Source organism: Cariama cristata, unplaced genomic scaffold (assembly GCF_000690535.1).
Source record: "Cariama cristata isolate BGI_N322 unplaced genomic scaffold, ASM69053v1 scaffold5160, whole genome shotgun sequence".
NCBI lineage: Eukaryota > Metazoa > Chordata > Aves > Cariamiformes > Cariamidae > Cariama > Cariama cristata.
Window position 1 is genome coordinate 6,688 of NW_009596276.1, and position 22,582 is coordinate 29,269.

Consider the following 22,582-nt stretch of genomic DNA (forward strand, 5'->3'; position numbering starts at 1 on the left):
GCTGCAATCTTTCCAATACCCAGATTTCTCTTTCATCCTAGTTTTGAATAAGATGGCCTTGAAAACCTGCAAGATAGTAGATGGGTGATAACTGCATCACTCAAAATTAAATCGAATGAGGATATCATAGTTGTTTTTTCATCCTCTCAAACTGTAAATAATTAGCTGACTAGCAGTAAGTCATAAGATGTCTCATAAGATCATTTGTTAATGTGTTACTTGAGCATGTTGAGAGACTACTCAAAGGCACATGTCTATTTGCCTTGTTTCTTTTGGTTTACAAAAAAGTTTTAAAAATCACCTCTTTCCTCTGGGGCTTTATAATGGTGACCGTAATGTAAATTTCCTGGCGGTTGAAACTGGTCTTGTATATCAGCAAGTATGGTCACTGTTTTCTGCCGGCGACTGTAACAGTGACCACTGCCCATCTTCCTGGATAAAAAGCCTCAGTGAAGGTACTGTGGTCAGTAATAGTAAATAGTGTGACATGATGAGCAGTGGATTAAACACTGTTCTTTTTATGTCTTTAACTTCTGTAGAACCTATTATGTTACTCTATAAATTAACCATTGCTTATTTACATTCTTTTTAGTGTATTTTTCTTTCCAGATTTTAGCTCTCAGTAGATTTGTTACAGTGTGCTCTCTTCTTTTCAATAACACCTCTAAGTGTCCGGAAGTGCTTCCTTTGATATCAAAAGAGCTGCCAAATGTTGTCCTTCAAAGCATCTGGTATCTTGGGGACCTTGAACTCGAAGGAGGCAGCAGTTGTGTTCAAGGCCCAAGATTTTATTGGAATATGAGCACAAATGTTTTTCAGGCAACTTCTTAAAGACTTGTTGCAAGAGGAGATGTACCTCAAACATATTAATTGGTGCCATTTTTTCACAATGAGAAGTAGTATACTTTTAAAATGACACATTTAGTTCCTGTAAGTTGTCAGTGGCTGGAGAGGCTCAGGCAGTGGCAAAGGGGCTCGGCAGGTTGACTCGGGCTGTGTTCCTATAGCTAAGGAACTTTGTGGCCACAGAGACCAGCTGAGTGCAGGTGGGAGAGCTGTACAGATGCACCCTGGTTGGAGTTTATGTGTGACTGTATCTACAAATTAAGAAGTACGCAGTTAGCTTCCAGTTTTGGATATATAAGGAAGGTAAGTATTGGCATGCGATTAGGAACACAGTATATTTTTCATACAAAGTTCTAAAGGCAACATAGCAGAGTTTGATCATGTAATTTCCCTTTTATTTTTGAGCATAGCTGAAATGAAACTGAACAACTGCATTTTTCCAAGAGTAGTAAAGATAAGCTACAGTTTTCAAATTCTTTTTTTAATTTTAGAAAGCTGCACATCTGCAGAAGTTGTTGCTGCTGTTGATGTGAACACTCTTGCCAATGAAGTTTATAAGCACAACTTTCCCAGCACGCCATTATGGGCAAAGACAATTGAGGTGAGTAATGAATGTCTTTTTTACTGTAGTCTGGCATTTGTACAAGTTGTTTTCACTATCCTTATTAGTAACAAGAGAAACAAAAATATTTAATTTCTGTTGTTATGAATATAGCAGTTTTACAATAACTTTGATTTCTTGTGCTGTGGTTGCTTGTTGAAATTAGAGGGGTACTCACACTGCAGTCTTTTCCTGAAAGTCTTGACTGCTGCATCAAGAAAAGTTACATGAATGTCAAGAGGAGTGCTTACCACCAATAAAGGAATGACAAAAATCATATCTTCAGATTAAAAAAATATTTTCATGTATTTTGAAAGGATTTAATTAAATCGCTTGGAGGCATGCCTTCATTTTGTAGCTATAGTTGGGTTCAGTAAAACACAAGAAAATACACTGGATGGGGCAGTCTTGTGGGTTTTTGTGGGCTCAATAGATCAAATGTTTTAGGAATTCTGTCCCTTTTCCAAATTATTTGAAGAAGAACTTGGTAAAATTGGTTTCTCTTAATAATTGAGGGTCAAACGAGGCATGTAATTTTGCCTGGATTTAGTTAGAATTACTGTATGCTGCTTAATCTTCTTTTACAGTTTTACAACATGACAGTAAAAGAGAATGGATTTATTTTAAGACACCAGCTTAAGTAAGACTTAAATAGGTGGCTAAAGGTTAAATGCTTGTTCAGCACTCAGTAATGACAGGCTAAATGATAGTTTACAGTTTTATATGGGAAAAGAAGAATGCTTGTCTACGTCTCCTTATAGTAGATGAGAGCACGTTACAGTCAGTAAGAGCTTCTTTAAATTTATTGGAAAAAAATAGGAGCTTTTGTCTAGTTTCTGTGAGCAGTTATGTTACATTTGCTATATAGATATCCCTCAAATTATGTAAGGCAGTGATTTCTTTGTCCAGCTCATAGCTACTTGTTATTATCCTTCTTTTCTCCTCTTGGCCCCTTAATATGTTATCCTTCCAGTGTTCTTTAAAATTTAGTCTAGAGGAACTTCTACCTGTGTAATTAATTCATGTCACAGACCTAATTATTTCTTCTCTGAAGAGAAATATTTTTGCAGAGTACAGCTTTCAGCCATATAATATCTTTGAGGGATTTTTACCGGGCAAAAACATATAATGAAGTAAACTTTACAGGATGTGTTGGTAGTGAGCTCCTGAGTTAAAACCCATAGTTTGGACCTGCAAAAATTACCATGTTAACACTTGAGCTACTTTTCTGTTCAGATATTTTTGTCTTTCGAGAAGATCTAATATTTTTTCACCTATTTGGAATATGTTAATATTGGTTTTGATATGCAAAGACTTCATATCTGAATAATGATACTCTATTTGGAGGACTCATGGGGTGAAATAACTAGTCAGTATTTGATGTGATCTACTGAAAGAACCACTACACACCTCTTCTGAAAGAATGAGTAGATAAAAACCTCAAGATTATATATAGATGGTAACATCATTAGTGGTTTTGGTTCATATTCAAAGCAATTAATGCATATTTGCATTGCATGGTTTGCCAAGGTAGAAAGTATTGAAATTATTAGATCAAATAGGAGGTTAGGTAGTTTTTTGCTAGGTGAAGCGTATAGTGGAAGTAAGAGGGGTAGTTCAATCTGAAGGATGACTTGGAAGTTTCATACAGTTTACAGCACTTAACATTCTTCTATTTTTTTTCCTTATTCAGGGCATAACACTGAAAGAATTTGACAGATTATCTTTTGATATGATTTTGATGAGTCCTCCCTGTCAACCATTTACAAGGTAGATATAGCACACTTCGGAGAAAAGTGCAGTTATTACAGTATGTACTGTTAAAGGAGAAATGTTTTCAAGAGTGACGCTATGTGTGGGTCATCTGTGTATCTTTCTTTTCCTAAGCAAAAATGTTGTTGCTCTGTCCACCATGATGTTTACTGAAGTGGAAGAAATGCAGCAATTGAATATGAAATATTGATCACAGTTCTTGTAATACATATTTTAATTCAGTTTAAATTAAGTAAGCTTCTTACAGCACCTGTTTTGCATACTGTATTGTTCCCCTAACAGTGAAATTCAAAGATTTTGCTGTTTAGGAGTGCTTCCTTTTCCTTTAGATATCAATCTCATCTTTTCCTGGGGCAACTCCAGAAGGCGGATTCGGATTTCTTACTTCTGCCTGAGACTAAGAGTGTAATCTACTTTTTATTTGTACTTTGAAAATTGCATGTGCACACAAATAATTTATTCTGAGGAATATTTCTATTTTAGCCAAGACTAGGAGCATAATGGGTTTGAAATGATTTTGTAGATGATATAGAGAAATACCTTGATGATTAAGAACTGAACTTACTGAGATGTTACTTGTCAGATTAGTTTCAAATTCATATTGTTTGACAATGGTGACCAGTGAATGTAAGATTCTAGTAACTGTTGTCATGCAAAGTAGTAGCTTCATGAAAAAGTCTGTTGATGGTGATGAAGCTGCTTGTGTAAGAAAGTATATTTCAATGAATGCTCTAAGATTAAAAAGAAATCCCTCCGAGGTGGTGCTGATCTGTAAAAATGTATTTGTGCAAACCTATGATGTATGTAGGAATCATTCCTTCAAATTTCTTTTTTAATAATATGGTGAAAAGAAAAATCTGTGTATGACTAATTAATTTAGAGACATACTAAAGCTCTTCTACCAAGGTTTTATTCTTTTTTAAGAGCTAATACAAGGGGAACACAGGCCTGGAATCAATATATTATGTTATCATTTTTATAACCTACACGAGCTGTCCAGTTTAATGTTACAAAATTGGTTACAAAGTTATTCACATGGGGCTGAATCCTGCAAAATGGTGAGCACTGTGGCTATAATTCATAGAAATAATTTAGTATGTTCAATGTAAAATAGCAGGGTGTTCCCGGGAACCCAGTGGGGGTTTTTTTGTTCTTTCAGAGCCAAGTATGTTCAAGGGCTTTGCTGGACAAGACCAGAATGCTAAACGCTTTGCAGACTGGAGAGTGGATTTCATTACTGAATGCTTCAGTTTTAACCTCACTGTGAGCTGATGGATTCTAGAGGCAGACTTTCTTTCCTTAGAGCGTTTCTTAGGACACTGCCTCTGTGAGCAGGTCCTCGTGTTTGTACACGATGATTGTGCAGAATCCCTTTTTGAAATTCAAAGCAAAAACTGTCAGCCTTCTGTAGAAGAATGTAAGTCAAATGTCAGTCTGCTCTGAGTAATATCCAGGTGTTTCTTTATTGTTTCTTAGAATTGGCCTGCAAGGTGATGTATCTGATCCACGGACAAAGAGCTTCCTCTATATCCTTGATATTCTCCCAAGGTATAAATGAACTTCTACCTCAGTTCTTAAGCCTTTGTTGTAGCTAAGTAGGTCTTTTATATTTCAGCAACACAAGCCATCTATAATGTTTTACCGTGATACTACTAATGCTGAGTAGTATTACTTGTTTGTTTTCATGGGATCATGTGTAACTTACATATACTTGTATTTTACTGATGCCATTATCATCTCATAGTTACTGTATATGCTTCCGTTATTTGATTTTCTTTTTAGTGTGTGTCTGTTTAAACTCTGGCTATACTATAAATGAAAAAAATTGAGTTACTTGTTTTCAGTTCAACATCAAACTCTCGCTGACTTTATGTAGTAGCAGGTGTAGGTAATGTAATAGCTTGCTAATGGGCATTGTGGAAACATGAAAATTGTTTGGAATACCAGGGTAAAAAAGCTTTGATTCAACATTTAGTTACCTTTTGAATAGGTAACATTTGAAAGTTTAAATATGTTACTGACTACACAATACATCTTCCATCCTCTTCCATTCTTTCTTAAAGTGTCTGTTCTGTCTTTTTGGTGCTGCTTCTAGATATCTTGGTGCAGATTGTGTATTTTTGGTTTGTAGTACAATCTCTTGTTTTGAGCAGTAATACTAAAGAATTCAAATAGCACTATATTGTCTGAACAGTGCCCTTGTTTTTGTATTGATGTGTCATTTTTGCCTGATCGGACCCCAGTTACTAATAAAATAGCCATGATTATTTGTATTATTTATGCCTTAAATTTTGAAACAGTAAATCAAAACAAAGTGGTTTCTGCTGATCTAAATTGTTCTTACTTAGAGTGTTAAAAATCAGCTCCAAGTAATTCTTGTAGTCTTTTTGGGAAGAGATGCATAGCCCTGTAAGAACCCTTTCTGGGGAAGCGGAGCAAGCAGTTGCTCAAGGAGATTATCCAGCAGAAATCTCTGTTTCTGGATTGAGGTGTCCATTGGGCACCAATTGGCATCAGCCTGAGAATTTGCATCACTTACAGTCTACCAGACACTTACCATTCCTGGCAGTCCTGTTTCTGCTGGAGACTGGGGCAGCTGTTCTCTATATATGCCTTCATTGGTTAATCTTCTCAGAATTGGAGGAGGATGAAGGGAGGTTTGGCTGTCGTGTTTTTGGGTTGGTTTTTTTTTGTGTGTGTGCATGTGTTTAGTTTTGTTTTTGTAATGAATGCTTTCTGCACTGAAGGAGACTGGTACCAACAATAGCCTTTCTTTCAAACTGCTATTAGCACTGGGAGAAAAGGATCTTCATCCTTCTTCCAGAAACAACTTTTTTTCAGCCAGCGACATTAAATGGGACTACCTCTTTGCCCTTGTCATCAGCATATAGAGAACACAGACACAGAAGTGCTGAGTGGCTTGTCTGAGATCACCTAGGAAATCTGTGGCAGAGAACACAGAACACAATACAGATTCTGTAGCCTAGTGAGTTAGACAATTAATAGGTAAAAAGAAAGACTATTATTACTCGCCGGCTTGTGACAGAGTCACAAAAATAGGGAGATAACATGGGTTTTCAAAAGTTGCAAAGATGTCTTTTCTGGAACAAGGAATGTAACTCGATCTTCCAGATTGACCTTTCAAAATGATAAATTAAAAACAGCAGAGAGTGTGTAAGTTAATAATTTGTCAGAGTAATAGTACCTTCCTTATCCTTAAGGGAACCCTGACCTCAGTATTCCTTTCCATTCAACTGAGACACTGTTAAGAGGCTGGCTGCTTTAGGGACACTATTGTGCATTAATACGGAAATGTTGCTTCCTGGTTGCTGTGGGCTTAGCTGGATAAAGGGCAGAAGGTTTTCCTTCTCAAAACCAAAGCTTTAGACACTGCAGGACACATGTTTTTCATCATGACGATGCAAAGGAGCTGGGCTTGGCTGTGGCTCTTTATCTCAACGCCCCATGGGACCCTGCTGATGTCCCTTATCTCACTTGGGCAGGTTGTTTCTTGAGGCAGTACTTACAGCAAGCAGTCTGTAATATGTTCAAGATGGTGGCTCCTGCAGAGGTTCTGAGTTCTAATAGATTTATGTTTTACTGAGATGGTCTGTAATATGTTCAAGATGATGGCTCCTGCAGAGGTTCTCAGTTCTAATAGATTTATGTTTTACTGAGATAGTGTTTGTGTATTTTTTGGGTATGACATGTTTGCCAGACATTGAGTATGGAGTACTTCAGCCCAAAAAAGGGAAATTCTTAATATAGGAATGATCACTTTGCCTTCTAAATTGGTATGGCATGTGTTCAGTTTATGGAAAGTATAAAATAATTTCTCATCCCTTGGCTGTTCTTGTCTTATATTCAGCCTTTTATAATGGAATGTCACTGAAATGAGGCTCAAAGCTAGCCTGGGAAGACAAACATTAGAGATTTGGAAAGGACAATTTCAAGATCATTAAAGACCTGGGAAATCCTTGTAGCACCCCACCTCAAACAAAGTCTGACCCAAATGGTCTGGATGCTGTCTTGTTTATGGTGTCCAAGCCATAACCCAGGGAAATCTAATGCTAAGATGTCAAAGTGCTACTTTTACAGATGCATTTGTAATGTTAATATCTGCCAAGTACTTAACATGTACTCTTTGTATAGGGATTACTTGGCTTGTGAGCTGTTGATCCTGTATGAGCTTTTGCATTTCAGGCTATGCTCTGAATTCATTACTTTAAAAACAAGTTTGATAGTAGGTGATGATGATGATGTTAAGTGTGGGTAAACATACCAACAGATACACGCTCCATTCCTCTGCAGGGAATTTGGCTGCTGCTGCTTTTTTCAGTTTAGTATTATTTTTTTCACTGTTAAAAAGATGATTTTAAATTTGACATAGTATCTTGTACATTTTCCAATTTCCTGTGAAATGCTCAAGTTCTTAAATTCTTTGTGTGAATGTCTTTGATGGTGGTTAAGAATGTACTAAAACAAATTCTGCTGTGATTTGTACTGGTGGAAGTTCAAAGTCACTTACTGACTTAAATAAGCATGGAGCTGCTTTCTGGTGGCATTAGTGTCCTGTTTCTATATGCCGTTCTGCAATCCCAACATATAACAGACATACTATGTCTACATTAGCCTTACTGGACAATTAAGCAGTGCTAGGAAATATTCCCAGAGACTTGAATCTGAATCATCTGTGCTTTTAAATTGTTAGAATGGTCCTTGGCAGTTTGGCCATGTTCCTTTCTCCAGAGATTTAATAAGCTGTTTTTAGAATGAGCCAATTACAGACCTCTGCACTGATTTTGCTAAATGTCAGGCTCCCCTCCCCCCATCAAAATGAAGAAGTTAAGAATAGAAAATGGAGAATATCTGCAGTTTGAGCTCTAAACATGTTGTATTTCTTAAAGCAATTAGATGAATACTGGTTCTGATGTGTTATCGCTAAAGTCAATGTGACATTTTGACATTGATTTCAGGTTTAAGCACTTGTGTTTTAAAGTTTTCTGTTCCATGGCTAAATAGTGATCTTTTTGTCCCCAACAATTATCTTTTCTGTTACAAACTCAATCTGTTGCCTGATAATATTATGCTTTAGGAAATGAACAGTGGTAAGCATTTTCAGAAGTACATGCATCGGGTACAGGAGGGTACAGCAGTCTATCTGAACATAAGTGGGTTTTGTTGTTTTTTGTAATTACCAGCAGTCCACATTTTTAATTCAGTTGGAAATTATTTGATCTAGGCAATCTTGAAAGTTCAGGTACATTTTTTTAAGGATGCTAAACTTTAAAAGCTAGCATGATGTGGAAATACTTTGATCTTTCTTGTAGCTAAACAAATCTGTGGATGACTATAATGTAGTTTATATCTTGTTACTCTGATTTTTTTACCTGTTACTCTTTTTTTTTTTTTTTTCTTTCCGTGTAGGCTCCAGAAGCTTCCAAAATACCTACTTTTAGAAAATGTTAAAGGATTTGAATCCTCTTCTGCAAGGTAAAGTCTAATTTATGCAGGTTTTAGTTTTTGATAAAGGAGATTTTCTTTAGAAGGATAAGGCATGATTTTTATTTCCTAGAATTTAAGTTATCAAAATAGAGTGAGATGGGACAGCTAGCAGCTGAGGGTTAAAAATACTGTTTTAATTTAGGAATGGACATCTTAGATTGTCAAAGGAACTTGCTAAATAACTATTTATTTCTCTAAGCAGATAAAATACATTATAACAAGTTGAATCCATTGATTTTATTTGATGATCCTTTGTCCTTTAGAAAGGGTCAATATGAATTTTCAAGGGAAAATAACAATAGGTATAGCGCTCAGAAGCTTTTGGGGTTTTATCCATGACACGAGCTCATGGTATCTTCTGTTAAGATCACAGTACAGTGTAGGAGCTTTCTTCAGTACCTTTGTTGATAGCAGATTGTCACTGGTTCAGGATTACCATCAAATGGTCCAAAGATACGGTACGAAGACTCTATATAATCTTTGTGAGAAATGTGGAAGAGGAACATTGCCAGTAAGATTACCTAATGACAGCAGGAACATTCGCCTCTTTTGTGGGCAAAGCAGGAGTTGGGGTTGCTGTCTTCCTTCTTGTTTCGTGCTGGAGTAGAGTAGGATCTTTCCGTAGCATTCCTTCAAGCACCAAGAGAGCACCCACCCTGCATGTCATGCTGCTTAACGAATGTGGCAGGCAACTGGGAGGCACGTTCAGCTCTCTCACTGGTTCTGGTTAAGTGTGCAGCAGTCCTCTGTGAACACTGGAACACTCTGTTGGAGGTGCAGGTTGCTGCTGTTGTCATGCTTCTTAATGAATGTGGCAGGCAACTGGGAGGCACATTCAGCTCTCTCACTGGTTAAGTGTGCAGCAGTCCTCTGTGAACACTGGAACACTCTGTTGGAGGTGCAGGTTGCTGCTGTAGACCCTGCGATGCCCTAGGCTGTGCCTTGCTGGCCCGTGTTTGGAACAAGTTGTAGTTCAGAAAACACCCCAGTCAGAATGCTTGCTTTCTCTAACTACACTTGGGATGGATGCAGTATCACATATAGTGCCAGGTACAGGTCACAGCTCCTGCTTTTTGTATACTTCCAGCCTACTGAAGTCTGCATGGAATAGAACAGACATGTCTTTTTAAGCTGATTTCCATTTCAGTGATTTTCTATTGTTTATAGAGTACAGTCCTGCCTCACTGTTATTACCAAAGCCACCAATTTTTGTTGTCCCTTGATTTAGTCCTTTTGTTAGGCTTAGCTGATGTTAGGCTCTGTTCCACATGTGTGAACAGAGGGAAGTAGTGAGCTATTTGTAATGGTTTTAATCCCCTGTTTTATAATTCACAATTAAGAGAATGTCTTGCCCTTTTTATTTTCCTTGTTGACACACTATAAGTACTCTCCTAGAGATGAGATATTTTTTGAAGGGGTGTTTGCACCAAAGTAGGTGTGAGATGCCTGTGAATGTGTAACTGTCATTTTTGGCTACGGTAACACTGAGCTTTGTATGTTGTCTCCTCAAGTTCAGAAATGGATGACTTGGTATCTGTAATTCTTGGTCCAGTTCTTTCACTGAATGTGCTGAATGTCTTAGTACCTAAGGTGTTGCATTTAATGTGTTTTTATTTAGGATAAAAAGGAGCCTAAATGTTGTATGAAGTGAGTAATTGCTTTTTTTATTCTTTTCACTGCCAGAAACAAACTTTTGCGAACACTAGCCATGTGTGGATTTAAATATCAAGAATTTCTCTTGTCTCCAAGCTGTGTGAGTACTAAAATTGCTCTAATATTGTTTAACTGTTAAAGCTGCGCTGAGCTGAAGAACATTTGAAAATGATCTGTTGTATTAGAAAAGAGAATCATGCCTAGAGCTGAAGATAGTCTTGAATGAGAAAGCCATCTAGCATGACTTCTGATTTCTCATCAGTATACTGGCATAATCATACTGTTGTTATTGTTCAGATCCTAGTCCCATATTCCTTTGCTACCATTTGATATTTTTTAAGAAGGCATGACCAGGAAGGTGGTTTTCCCTGCAGGAACCCCATTGCTTCAGAAGTGCTGATGCCTGTGAATTTCCCAGCACAGAAGATGTGACTGTGTTACTTGTGGGAGGAGGGGCTTTGTTTGCATGTTTCCATGGCAACTGAAAAAAGAATTGAGAGAGATTTCAGATTGTGCAAGACTAAGTGGAATCAGTGAAGTACTGTATATATCTGAGAAGCTGATAGAAGGTAGCTTGAACACCAATTGTAGTGCATTTGTTTCACTGTTAGGTGTCTTATAACTCCTTGTTCAAAAAGGCAAGGAGACGCGTTTTTGCTTTTTTATAGAAAACCTGTCTCAAGAAATCATGATGCATATAATTTTTCTTCTTACCTCACATAAAAGTTTGTTTACATTCCTGTTCATTTACAGAGAAATTAAAACCATGAGATACAAAGAATAATTGCCCGCTTGTTTCCTTGAAAATAGCTAGATACAGAAGTTATAACTATTTAGGTATTACCAATTAATACTGATCTCTCTGAAGTTGAAAAGTGTATTAGTGTCATATATACAGTGTCACTGTATATAATGGCAGATAATTTGTATGACGCTATAGATCACTTTTTCTCTCTTTATTGCATGGACTAAAGGCTTGTGGATTTTGCTTACAGCTTGGCATTCCCAATTCTAGGCTACGATATTTTCTAATCGCAAAGCTTCACCAAGAACCATTTTCCTTTCAAGCTCCTGGTCAGGTGAGTCTGTCAGTGTTACTTGAATTTGCTTTGTTTGATGAAGATTGAGGGTTAAATTTTCAGTTTAGTGGTGTATGTTGATGCATGGAGAGAGGGAAAAGTGGTATCAACAGAAAAGTTAAATTCTGTCTCTTTTTCAGCCTGGATACTGAGTTTTCTGAGGACTGAAATATATGCCAGTGGCTTAGATGGCTTTAAACAGTCGGGGGGACAGTGGCTGATAGTGAGCTAGAAAACAATTCATTCTGATACCTTTTTCACACCCTTGGCAAGGTCTTTTTGCAAAGGCAGTTATTTGCGGTTGTTCCTGACATCATTGCGGGTAGGTCAGCAAATCTTGATGTTAACATTTTTTGAAATCTTCATGAAAATAACATGAACAGTTACTTGCTTTATTCTGAGCATCTCTGAAGGTATTCTTACTCACTGCAGAGTTGGCTGTCAAGTTGTTTATCAAATGCAGTTCTTTAATTTTTTTCTCACGATTTGTTCTTAGATATTGACAGGATTCCCAGATCAGGATCTCGGAGACTTATTCAAGGACAATGTCGCTGACAAAGTGGGTGAAGCTAGTTCTTCCTTGTCTTCTGAAGAGAAGAATCTGGATCCAAGCATTGGTCCTGATTGCAGGAGCAAGGAGAGTTTACCAGAAGGGGCCTTTCTTTTTAAGCTTGAAACAGTAGAAGAAATGGAAAGGAAACACAATCAGGACAATGATTCCTCTGTTCAAATGCTGAAAGATTTCTTGGAAGAGGAGAATGAAGAAATGAGTCAGTATTTCTTACCACCAAAGTCCTTATTGCGCTATGCTTTCTTGTTAGACATTGTTAAACCCACCTGCCGGAGATCCACGTGCTTTACAAAAGGGTAAGTTGCAAAGCAAATGTCTTACTGAATCATGTCCTGAAATTTTAAGTGCATTTTTGCTTCTATCATGTAAAAACAAGGAGAGCTGTTTCATCAAAAAACCCCAGGCCTCTGAAGAAAAATATCCTTATATAGTGTGCTTCCTGGTCCAGTGGAATGCCAGCATGAGAATCTGTCTGGCAGAACATCATGTGCCCACTCCAAAAAGGCATTCACAAAAGACAGTGCCATTTGTTGCTGACCTTCACAGAAGCTTAATTACCCCTGCGGAAATATGGTTCCAGTAGACTGGTATACTACTGATTCATTAATGAATTTCTTTATATTGCTCAATGAAGTTACCAAGTGTCATGCATGACAGATCCATTCCTCATTAAAACTGTCTCCTCTGTATATTTTATTGATTTCTTGGATTTTTCAGCTGTGTAGGTCAGAATAGCTGTGGATTAGCCATATGTCATAAAACCAGTTAGGTTGCTGCATTACAAATCATATTTGATGGAGCAGAACATCAGTGCTTTTCTGTCTAGTAGTTGTCTGATTTGTACCTCGCAGTTTTAAGTTTAACTGCTGGAGGTTGGAGAGTGTTCTGAAACCCCGGAGACAACCAGTCAGGAGCTTTTCCACTGAACGCATTTGTATTGGAAAACGCCAGCTGGCGCTTGGAAGTTTGTGGGAAATGTTAATATTGGTGAATTTTTCAAATTAGATTGTTTTGAAAATCTCGGAATGTTTCAACAAAATGGCTTAGTTGATGAGTTAAAGCTAATTATAACTTTTTTTTTAAATTTGTAGAAATTAAGACTGCCAGATTGACAGAGTTCCTGCAGATTTTGTGATTTTTAACTTTTTGACAATAAAAACACTGAGAAGAGAAAGAAATTCAGAAGTTCAAAATTTGTGCAATGGTAAAGCCCTTCCCCCAGCTCTCATTGGCATACACCTTTTCTGTCCTCACTCTTGAGTTGTGGGGGAGTCAGCATCTCATGGGATCTGTTTCTTAACTAGAATAGTCAAATAAAAACCTTAGGCCAGAATGATCTCTTATGTATCTCATGTATGCCTTAAGTGTCATCAAAAATAAATTGACCACTTTTGGTTACACTAGAATACGTCATGGTAGTTTGTGGTCATGTTTATCAAAATCACAGTGAAGGAGGCTCCTGAGGAGTTAATATGAAGTCTTTATATATAGTAGTGGGAAATCTGACGCAGAATGCAACTGTTACCCATCTGCTGATGTGGAAGGAGCCAGGCCAGATAGTTGTGGTAATTCTTCTTGGCTCAAAACATAGGAATCTGATTTACTGTCTTTGTTCCCTTTTTTAAGAGCCTTAGGGAAGGAAGCTTTCCAGCATGGTTCTCAATGTGGTCCTGTCATTTATGGCTCTGCATTAAGAGAAAGATTATAATTAAATCTCAGACTTCATCCAGGTCACTTCCTGAGGCCAAGAATAAGTTTCTGCTGTATGTGTTCTAGTAGGTCTTTTTGTGTGTGTTCTCCGAAACATGAGATTTAGGAAGGAGGACCCTGAATGAAACAGAACAGCATTCCCAAGTAGTACAGAAGTATAGAGAATCACTCTGCTGAGATGCCTGTCTGGTATCTTTCTTGTAAGTCATACTGACCATCAGCTTTGAGACTGGGAGAAATATTTCACTCAGTTCTGATTAGTTTTCAGATATTTGCAGCAAGGTTTGTGTGATGAGGATAATCCGAGTGGCCTTCTCCAGTCCTTGCTAATTCAGGGACCTCAAACACCGATATTTCATCAATGTGTTCTGCCTTTCTGCCTTTGTCGTATCAGTATGTCTTCTGGAAGGCTTTGGTGGAGTGTAGAGCAAAATGTAATGGCCTGTGATGCGCGAGAGATTGAGCAGATGATCCTGTGTTCCTTTCTGACCTTGGACTCCTAGGCAATTGGAACATGATTGCTGAATTCCTTGAGACTGCAAACACCATGGTTTCTCTTAGGAGTACGTTTGTGGTGACTGAAATTGTGAGAGGAAATTGTCTAGTTTAGAAGACAGAGTAAATAAAAACTACTTCTTTAGATATAATCATTCTGGACTTGTAAGTTCTTAATATGCTATTGACAAGAGAAGCAATACCTTCTAAAATAGTGTAATATTAGTTACAGAAACTCTCTTTAGCATTATGGAAATTACCTTTTTGTTAGTCATTATATAGGACACTATATACCCAGAAAGAATATATTATGTATATGAAATGAAAAGGGGTTTTTTTTGAAAGCTTACAGAAATAAAGGGGAAGGGGAAATCTTGAGTCAGATGAAAATTGAAGACTCTAATTTCTTAAGCCAACTTCTTTCATTATAACTGGTAATGAAATGTCAGAAAATCAATGCATCATTCTTTATTGTGGCAAAAATTCGCATCTTTAATTATGTTCTGAGTGTAAGGTGTAAGGTAGGAATGTTACTTTTTCTGTGGTCAGCAGTTGCAATGATAATTAATAACAGTCCAGCTAACATTGGCCATCTACCCACATTTGTGTTAAAAAAACTACCACCACCACCCCCCCAGCCTCCACACCACTTTTACAAGCCTCCACACCACTTTTACACCAACTGGATTTTTTCTGGGGAGGAGTTCTGTACTCTAGTGCCAGTTATTTAGACTGAAGTATTTTATGTAACATGGATCCCATTAAAAGATTCTTTTCCCTCAATAAAATGCTGAAATACCACTTTGAAATTTATCTTTATTTATTTTGGCTAAGATATATTCATCTGAAACATGATCAAATGCTATATAAGAAGAAGATCAGGACTCCTCAGAGCTGTGTGTGTTATATTATTAAACTTGGTATTAGGGAATTTTCAGAATGCAACTAACCAATTAAAGTTTGATTCCATGTGTTTTTAATCTGCATCAGTGTTTAGGGCCTTTTGTTCTGATCCTAAGGAAGATTTGCAAGCGTTTTAATTTAAAATGAGTGTTGCTCTCACTGATATTGGTGGGACTACTTGTAAGCTTTTCCAACTAAAGAAGAGATTCTCAAGATTGAGCCATGCTGGGTCATTGTGTCTGTGCTGAAGGGAGAGTATTCCTTTATTCACTGTGAAATTAGAAAGGCTTGAAACAAAAGTTGTTCCAGTGCCTCGCTTTAGAATGGGCCCGAAGTGGAGCAAAAGACCTTTATAATTATCTTTACAGATGTGCAGATAGAACTAGAGAATAGTATCTGTTAATGATTGATGCAGACCACATCCCTCTAGTGCGAGGGATCTTTGAAAGTTCTTCCACAGTGCAAAAGCCGTCTGTTGACTTGATTCAGTCTCTTTCTGTTCAGGACATTCAAACACTATCACAGTTGGACCAGCAGAGCCCATTTCTGAAAGCCCATAATTATATTTAAATGATAGCCTGGAAGAGACTAAAGAGTAAACATGTTGTTATGCAGTCAACCACAAAGCATCCAAAAAAGCTATCATACAGTTTTAGAATATAAGTTTGCTTACTGTTTACTTGGATTTAATTTTTTTCTTTCTTTCTTCTTTTACTTTCTTTCTTCTACTGCTGTGCATAGATGCCTGGCCATCCCCTGTCCCTTCCCTCTGTGGAAAATCCACAGGCAACCAAAAGTTAAACCTGGCTAAACCCCTTTGTTCCTAATGGATTGATATAAAAGCTGGAGGCAGCAACTAATGGTCCTCCTTTGAATACAGAGAGCCAACTTGAACCCCTAAGACCATTTGGCCTTTGACACATTTTGCCTTAATGTAAAATTGGTTTGTGCAATGTAAATGGCCCTTTCTGATGATGCTGTGCTTGAATTCTTTGGCCTTGTATAGTGTGGATAAACCCTTGCCCGTTGATTGCAGTCGTGTTCAGAAGCTACTGCACTCCAGGGTTTAGCATTGTTAATAACAAGGCCTTTTGCTTTATCTATCCAGGAGGCTAGTTGTTAATCAAGGCAAAGGAACCTAAGTAACCTCCCTGCATCTTTGCAGTTGTTGGTACTATGAGGTCCAATGAAAATACTAATTTAAGACTGTTGTTGTTGTTGGTAAGGTACGGACACTATATCGAAGGGACAGGCTCAGTTCTGCAGACAGCAGTAGATGTACAGGTAAGAATGTATAGACTAACATGTGAGAGTGTCTTGTTTTAAAACTTGAGACTTGTTTTAAAACTTGGGTTTTTTTCTGTCTTCTGTTATTCTGAATATTATAACAAAAAAGCTTTTAAAACTACATTTTATGGCAACTGACTTTCCAATTGATTTACTTTGTGTTCCTAAATAACGGTTTGTTTAGATCAAAATTATATGTGTGCCTGTCTGTGTGGAGAAAGAGTTGCTGTTATTTTATCATCTGTAGTGTCATACAGAGGTTTCACAGAGGTATATGAAAACATTAAAAGTGACTAATTCTATGGGTAAACTACAGTACAGTGTCATGTATCTAGGGCCATTTTTTCTACACAGATGATCCAGTAAATATTGTAAAATGCTTAACATGTTTGAATTGCTAAAGTATTATTTATTTAGGAAGACATACTATTTTGAAAAGTTCTACTGTTGATAACTAAGTTCACCACAAAGTGGTATTTAGGCATTGGGCAAGGTAACAGTAAAGGTACCGGTGAGTCAGCATTCAAAGATACTTTTCACAAAGCCTGTTTTGTACACAGGCACCGCCTCCTGCACTACTGTGCTGTTCACTAATATTAAATGGCATTTCTAAGCATAAGAAGAATGCAGCTTTGGAATTCAGGATAATCTCAAAGTGAATGTATTAAGACAGCTGCATCCATACAGCTTAATTTGTGTGGATGGTCTGCTGTTGAGTTATATGAAGTCACTATCCTGTCATTAACAAACATTTATAGTCCTTTGATTGACTCATTAAGTATTGGTATAGCTTGTGACTGGAGGAAGAAATGATGAATGCCCTCATGGCAACATTGATTTCTTTCTTGCAAGTCTGTATGTTGAGATGTTGGCTGCAAAAATACAAAGCCAATTATACTTTCAAGCAAAACACGCTATTGTGTTTGGCGCTGTGATAATGAAAGAAATACTCTGTTAAGATGTGACTGTTACATTTTACATATTTGGCCTGCATTGGTGATATCTGTTGTTTTGGATATTCTTCATAGCTGGAATCAGTGTTTAAACACATTGAGGAATTACCAGAAGAAGAGAAGCTTATGAAATTGTCAACACTAAAACTGAGGTACTTTACCCCAAGGGAAATAGCAAATCTTCATGGATTCCCTCTGGAATTTGGTATGTGCTGCAAAGTACTCATTTCTAAATCATTCTTAAGAAATGCCAATGTAATTTTTTTACTGGGGACTAATCCATGCTTTTTATTGCACTTTTCTTTCCAGACCACTCAATTCTCATGATTATGATTCTTGTTATTTGGCTAACTCTGAATTTCTCTGAATTTCCACTAGTTTTTTAAACTTGATAAGAGCCAGCTTCTGTGGTTAGGTTTATCTTCATAAATTAGGAAAAACGTTTTGGCATGAGAAATGCTCTATTACTGAATGGCAATGAAGGAATACCTTTGTTTAAAGTTGAAACTATTTACTCAGCAGCCAGCATTACTCACAACTGTGGTAAGTCAACATATCCTGCCAGTTTAGGAGGTCTGTTAGTGGTTCTCAGCTCTTGAGCTGCTCGCTTATCCCTTCCACACATTTGCAGCTGCTGACAGAAAGGGAATTTCAAAGGATAGAGATACTTCTTTGTTCAGGAATAGCCCAACTCCTCAGTTAATGATCTTTTAAGTCATCTCTGTTTTCTAGAAGAAGCAGTCCTAGCCCTTGGTCAGTTACTTCATTTTCTAGCTGTTTTTGTGAAGAGGAGGGAGTCAAAGAACAAGACTCAGCAATACCAGTACATCGGACACAGGTCAGCCAGAATTAAGCCTGAAATAAATTCACCAGAATTCCCCTTGTAAAGAAAGGCAGGCAAGAAAGTGTAACTGTTACTGCCTGCTAAGGAGATTGGCCTGCTGCCATCACATCAGATCAATTTATTGTCCCTCAGCAACACAAGCATCCGTAGAATAAGACACCACTGACCTTGAGTAATTTGTTATATTTTTCTTTGACTTCCTCAGTGACTTAAAGTTCTGAGGAGTGCTAATAGTTTTTAATATTTCTTTCTTTTGCAGTTTTAGTTTGTTTTCTCATTTATTACTTACAGTTATATTCAAAATTACTACATTCAAAGAACATTATCAAGGTTGGGAAGTCAAACGTTAGAGTTGCCAGCACTAAGCTTGCTTGTTTAAGTGTGCAGGAGTGTGGTGTGTTGAATTACCTGCCAACATTCAGGATTTTTCATAGCCTCTCTTCTTTAATAGATTTGTGCTTTTGGCAGACAGCCTTTTTCTTAGCACAGCTCTGTTCCATATTGATGTAGGGTGATGTAAAGAAACTTCAGCTGAACAGGGCTGGATTTGGGCTTGTGTAGGTTTATCATGCTGTTCAAGATCTCTTTTGAGCACAGAATTGCCCATTTTTTTTGTTTGTTTGTTTGTTTGCTTTGGGTTTTTTCTGTGCTCATTTAGCAAACTTGTCTTTTGTCACCTGGGAACTGGGGAGGGAGAGACAGGGACAGATTCCACCTCTCAGAGGGCAGTACCCTTCTGCCTTAATCATGGAACCTTCTTTACAGTTCTTGCAGTTCTCTGCTATACCACTTTTCCAACATTCACAACACATAAAACAAGCCTCTCTCATCCAGCGGCTTCCTCTCACATATACTTTTGATTCATAGACAGAACAAGCTTTTCCCAGTGTGCTGAGTCACAATTCTGACATTTCTTTCCTTTGTGTTTAATGTAAGACATTTCCCATTTTGTACTTTAAAAAAAAAGTGTTACTCAGCTCTAGGCTGATTGAAATACTTGCTGGATTTAGGTACTATAATCTCAGTTTCTTTTAAGGATTTGCAAGCTGTGGGTTTTTTTGAAAGTTGCTATATTTATGGCTACAGCAAAGAGTGTTTCCCTGACAGTATATCTCCCATGTTAAATTTCAAGTCATTATTGTGAAGTGTAGTATTTTCAGAGAGAAATGTGCTATAATTTCACTGCTCCTGTGTTCTGTAGCGACAGCAACATTTGGGCTGAAATTTTCAACGCCTGAAAGCTTGGAGATATACCCACTGCAGATGTGTTGTTGATCCAAGAAGCTAGAGAATGAAAAAGCTATAAGCTGAAAATGAAGTGAAGAGAATGTCAGGAGGCTTTGTTACTAGCTGCAACTACAGTATTATCAGAAGAAATATGATTATGTCTAAATGGTTCTGTATTTTAATAGATGGCCTTTTCCAATATGTGAGATCCAGAGTTAAAATCATTGTTTGTTCTTAACATCAACAGATTTATTTGTGCTTTTAACATCTAAATGTATAAATAGTAATTGCGCTACAGATCAGTGAAATACTGCAGTCGTTTGTCTTAGTCACTACAGTGGGTCCCACAGCAATATCATTAAAAGTGATCAGAGCATTCTTGCACTTTTGACCTGCTTTCATGAGGGTGGTGTCAGGATGCCTTTTCCATTTTTTTTCTTGTTAGTGATGTATGTAAGCTATTAGGAAACAAATGGCAGCCTAGTGGAAAGCCAGCACAATGTGGTAGTGGATATTGCCAAGACCACAACATCATCAAGTAGCATTCATGACCTGAATGATACAGTGAGAGCTGTGCAGCAAGTGCCAGCATACTATGAGTTGTTAAATCTATCCTCCTAGTATAAGCTAACCTTGAGCCGAGAAGATGAAAGGTGCAAAATAATGTTAACAGGCAGAGGGAGGAGGCTTGGGATAAAGGAAACAGTGAGCCCTGAAAATTAATTCAGGCTTCAGTTACCAAGAGGCAGAAGGAGAAAATGAAATTTTCAGGGTTCAGATAAGCTTCTTGGGCTATAAGTGCACCTGCGTGTGTGTGTGTATAAATACATACTTATTTTTATATTCTGTACCTTATTCAGCGATTTAATGTGAAAACTCTTATCTAAGGAAGTGTGTGTGGGAGTGCAAGTGATTGTTCCAAATGTGAGTGCCAGGAAGCTGGGCAGGAGTGGATGGAGCTGGCAGAAGATGTGTTTACCAAAGCAGTCCACATTTGAGGCATTAGTAACTGGCAGAGAAGGATGGAACAACTCCTCCCAGACACCTCCTCCTCAGCTTTCCACTGTTGGCTCAGCAGCTGTCCAGTCGTGTTCTCTCTTGAGCTCTCCCTGGAAGAGGATTTTTTCTGAAGTGCTATGAACATTTCAGAACATATGTATCACTACTTGCACACACACTGTGTTTATGCATCAAAGCTAACCTGGGTGGTGATGACCTCAGAGTTAAAGTTAGGTGTTTCTTCTTAGGGAATGATTGAATGTGATCAAGTGTCAGCAGCTTAGCAAATGACCCTAACAGTTGAATCGCCACTGCTGTTCATCTTTCACTCAGGTTGAAGGAAATGCACTTTAGGTCACAACTGGAATAAGCTAAGAGTGCAAGCAAGGAAAGTTACAGCAGACCAAGTGGCTGCTGGCAACTTTCTCATTCTCAGAAGCTTGGTCACCTTTGACTGTGCACTCAATACACAACACGGCCCTTTCACAATATCTGGACCAGTTTAATTTTTTCTGGGCCTCCCTTCTTTGTACTAGTCCATGCACTTACCATGTGAAGGACATTTCTGATGCTGTCTGTATTTCTAAGAGCATTTGACAGGGTCAGCATTGAATTGCATGAAAAACTGCTCAACTGTTTGATGACTCATCGAATAAGCCTTGCTCATAGCTTAATCTGTACTGGTGGTATATTGCACTGCGAGACTCACTTGATTTGCCTCAACTGGTTAGCGGGGCTCAGATTGGAAGTACAATGTAAAGCTTATTGAGAAATGCAGTTTAGTCCATCTGCAGACTCATCACATTTTCTTTCTGCTATGGCCATGTGCTTCCGGGGATGTTCTCTAGATCAGCAGTTGTGCAGTGTTTTAGGTGCTGCTGCCCCTTCCTGAGACTGCTGGATGTTTTGAGCTGCATGAAGAGAAGGTAGATCGGCCTTAGTTACACGATAGAGCAATGTTTTGAGTCTTCTTGTTGAACCTTAGAGATGGCAGTACTGTTAATAGAAGAACCGATCCAAATCCAAGGAACTGTTTGCGAATTGGTTTTGTAACTTTGTGAATTTTAGGGGGTGAGGGTGAACCTGTTGCAGTCTGTGATAACTGCATTGAGAACTGTTCACTGAAAAAATGAGTAGACTAAAAGCTAGGAACAAACCCAGACTAATGACATTGCACTATATGTTTTCGTTTCAGGCTTTCCTGACAAAGTAACAATAAAGCAATGCTACCGTCTTCTGGGAAACAGCCTCAATGTACATGTGGTGGCCAAATTGATCTCCATTCTACTTGGATAATTTAGAACTTGAATCTGATGAGTACGGGCTGGTGACAGAAAATACTTCCATCTTTCAACAGAAAGCCGATGGCAGCTGAGCAAAAATCATAGCTTACCAGAATACCTGTCCAGACACTTTGCTGAACAGTTCTGATGTATTTTAATACCTTGCTTTTATGGTGGATTTGCACTGTAGAGGTGTTTTATTTAAATGGGAGTTTCCAGGACTTAATTGCTTTATTTAAATGTCCTTTTTAGTTTGCAAAATGAAAAAGAGCAGCATTTCCATATACCTCAATGAAAATGGTTAAGACTATTTTATCTTAAAACAGTCTTCTCAGTACTGTATAAAAAGGCTGTAAATGTCAAAGCTGTTTTAATTCAGTGCAGAGACTAAGTTCTACATGTAAAATGTCTTCATCTGTAAATATCAGTGATCCATTCTTAAAAGATTTATTGTATATATGATCTGAAATGTTGATGTGTTTTTTGTAGCTAATGAAACTATTAATTTCACTACTTTATATACGATTTCTAAGAAGACACAGTGTCATCCTTATTTGATGGTTGTCTCATCCTCTCTAAATACTTACAGGATTCTGGAACTCAGCTGGGTCTGTCTGGAATGATTTGTTTAGATGCAGCTGAATAAAAATATTTCAAGATTATCACAACCCTGACAATAACTTGCCTGTCTCTGTTCTTACTTATGTTATTCAAGACAAGATCATTGCTCCTTACCAAAGACCTACACATAAAAGACATTAAAAAAATTTGAAAACTCCATGTTTAGGTTCCTGTGGCATAAGAACTGGAGAAAAACTATATATGGGCTCCTTGTGAAGATTTCTTCACAAAA

The 22,582-nt window shown here is 37.7% G+C and overlaps 1 protein-coding gene across 1 annotated transcript; it reads left to right on the forward strand.

The window, feature by feature from the left end:
* Window positions 1-1,337: 1,337 nt before the first annotated feature.
* TRDMT1 (tRNA aspartic acid methyltransferase 1) lies at window positions 1,338-21,915 on the forward strand (the record flags this gene model as incomplete). Its single annotated transcript, XM_009705225.1, has 10 exons — window positions 1,338-1,447; window positions 3,141-3,217; window positions 4,697-4,768; window positions 8,648-8,713; window positions 10,409-10,478; window positions 11,374-11,457; window positions 11,954-12,324; window positions 16,363-16,420; window positions 17,452-17,581; window positions 21,642-21,915. Coding segments are annotated over 10 exons (1,139 nt in total), but the record flags the coding sequence as incomplete, so codon positions are not given.
* Window positions 21,916-22,582: the final 667 nt, after the last annotated feature.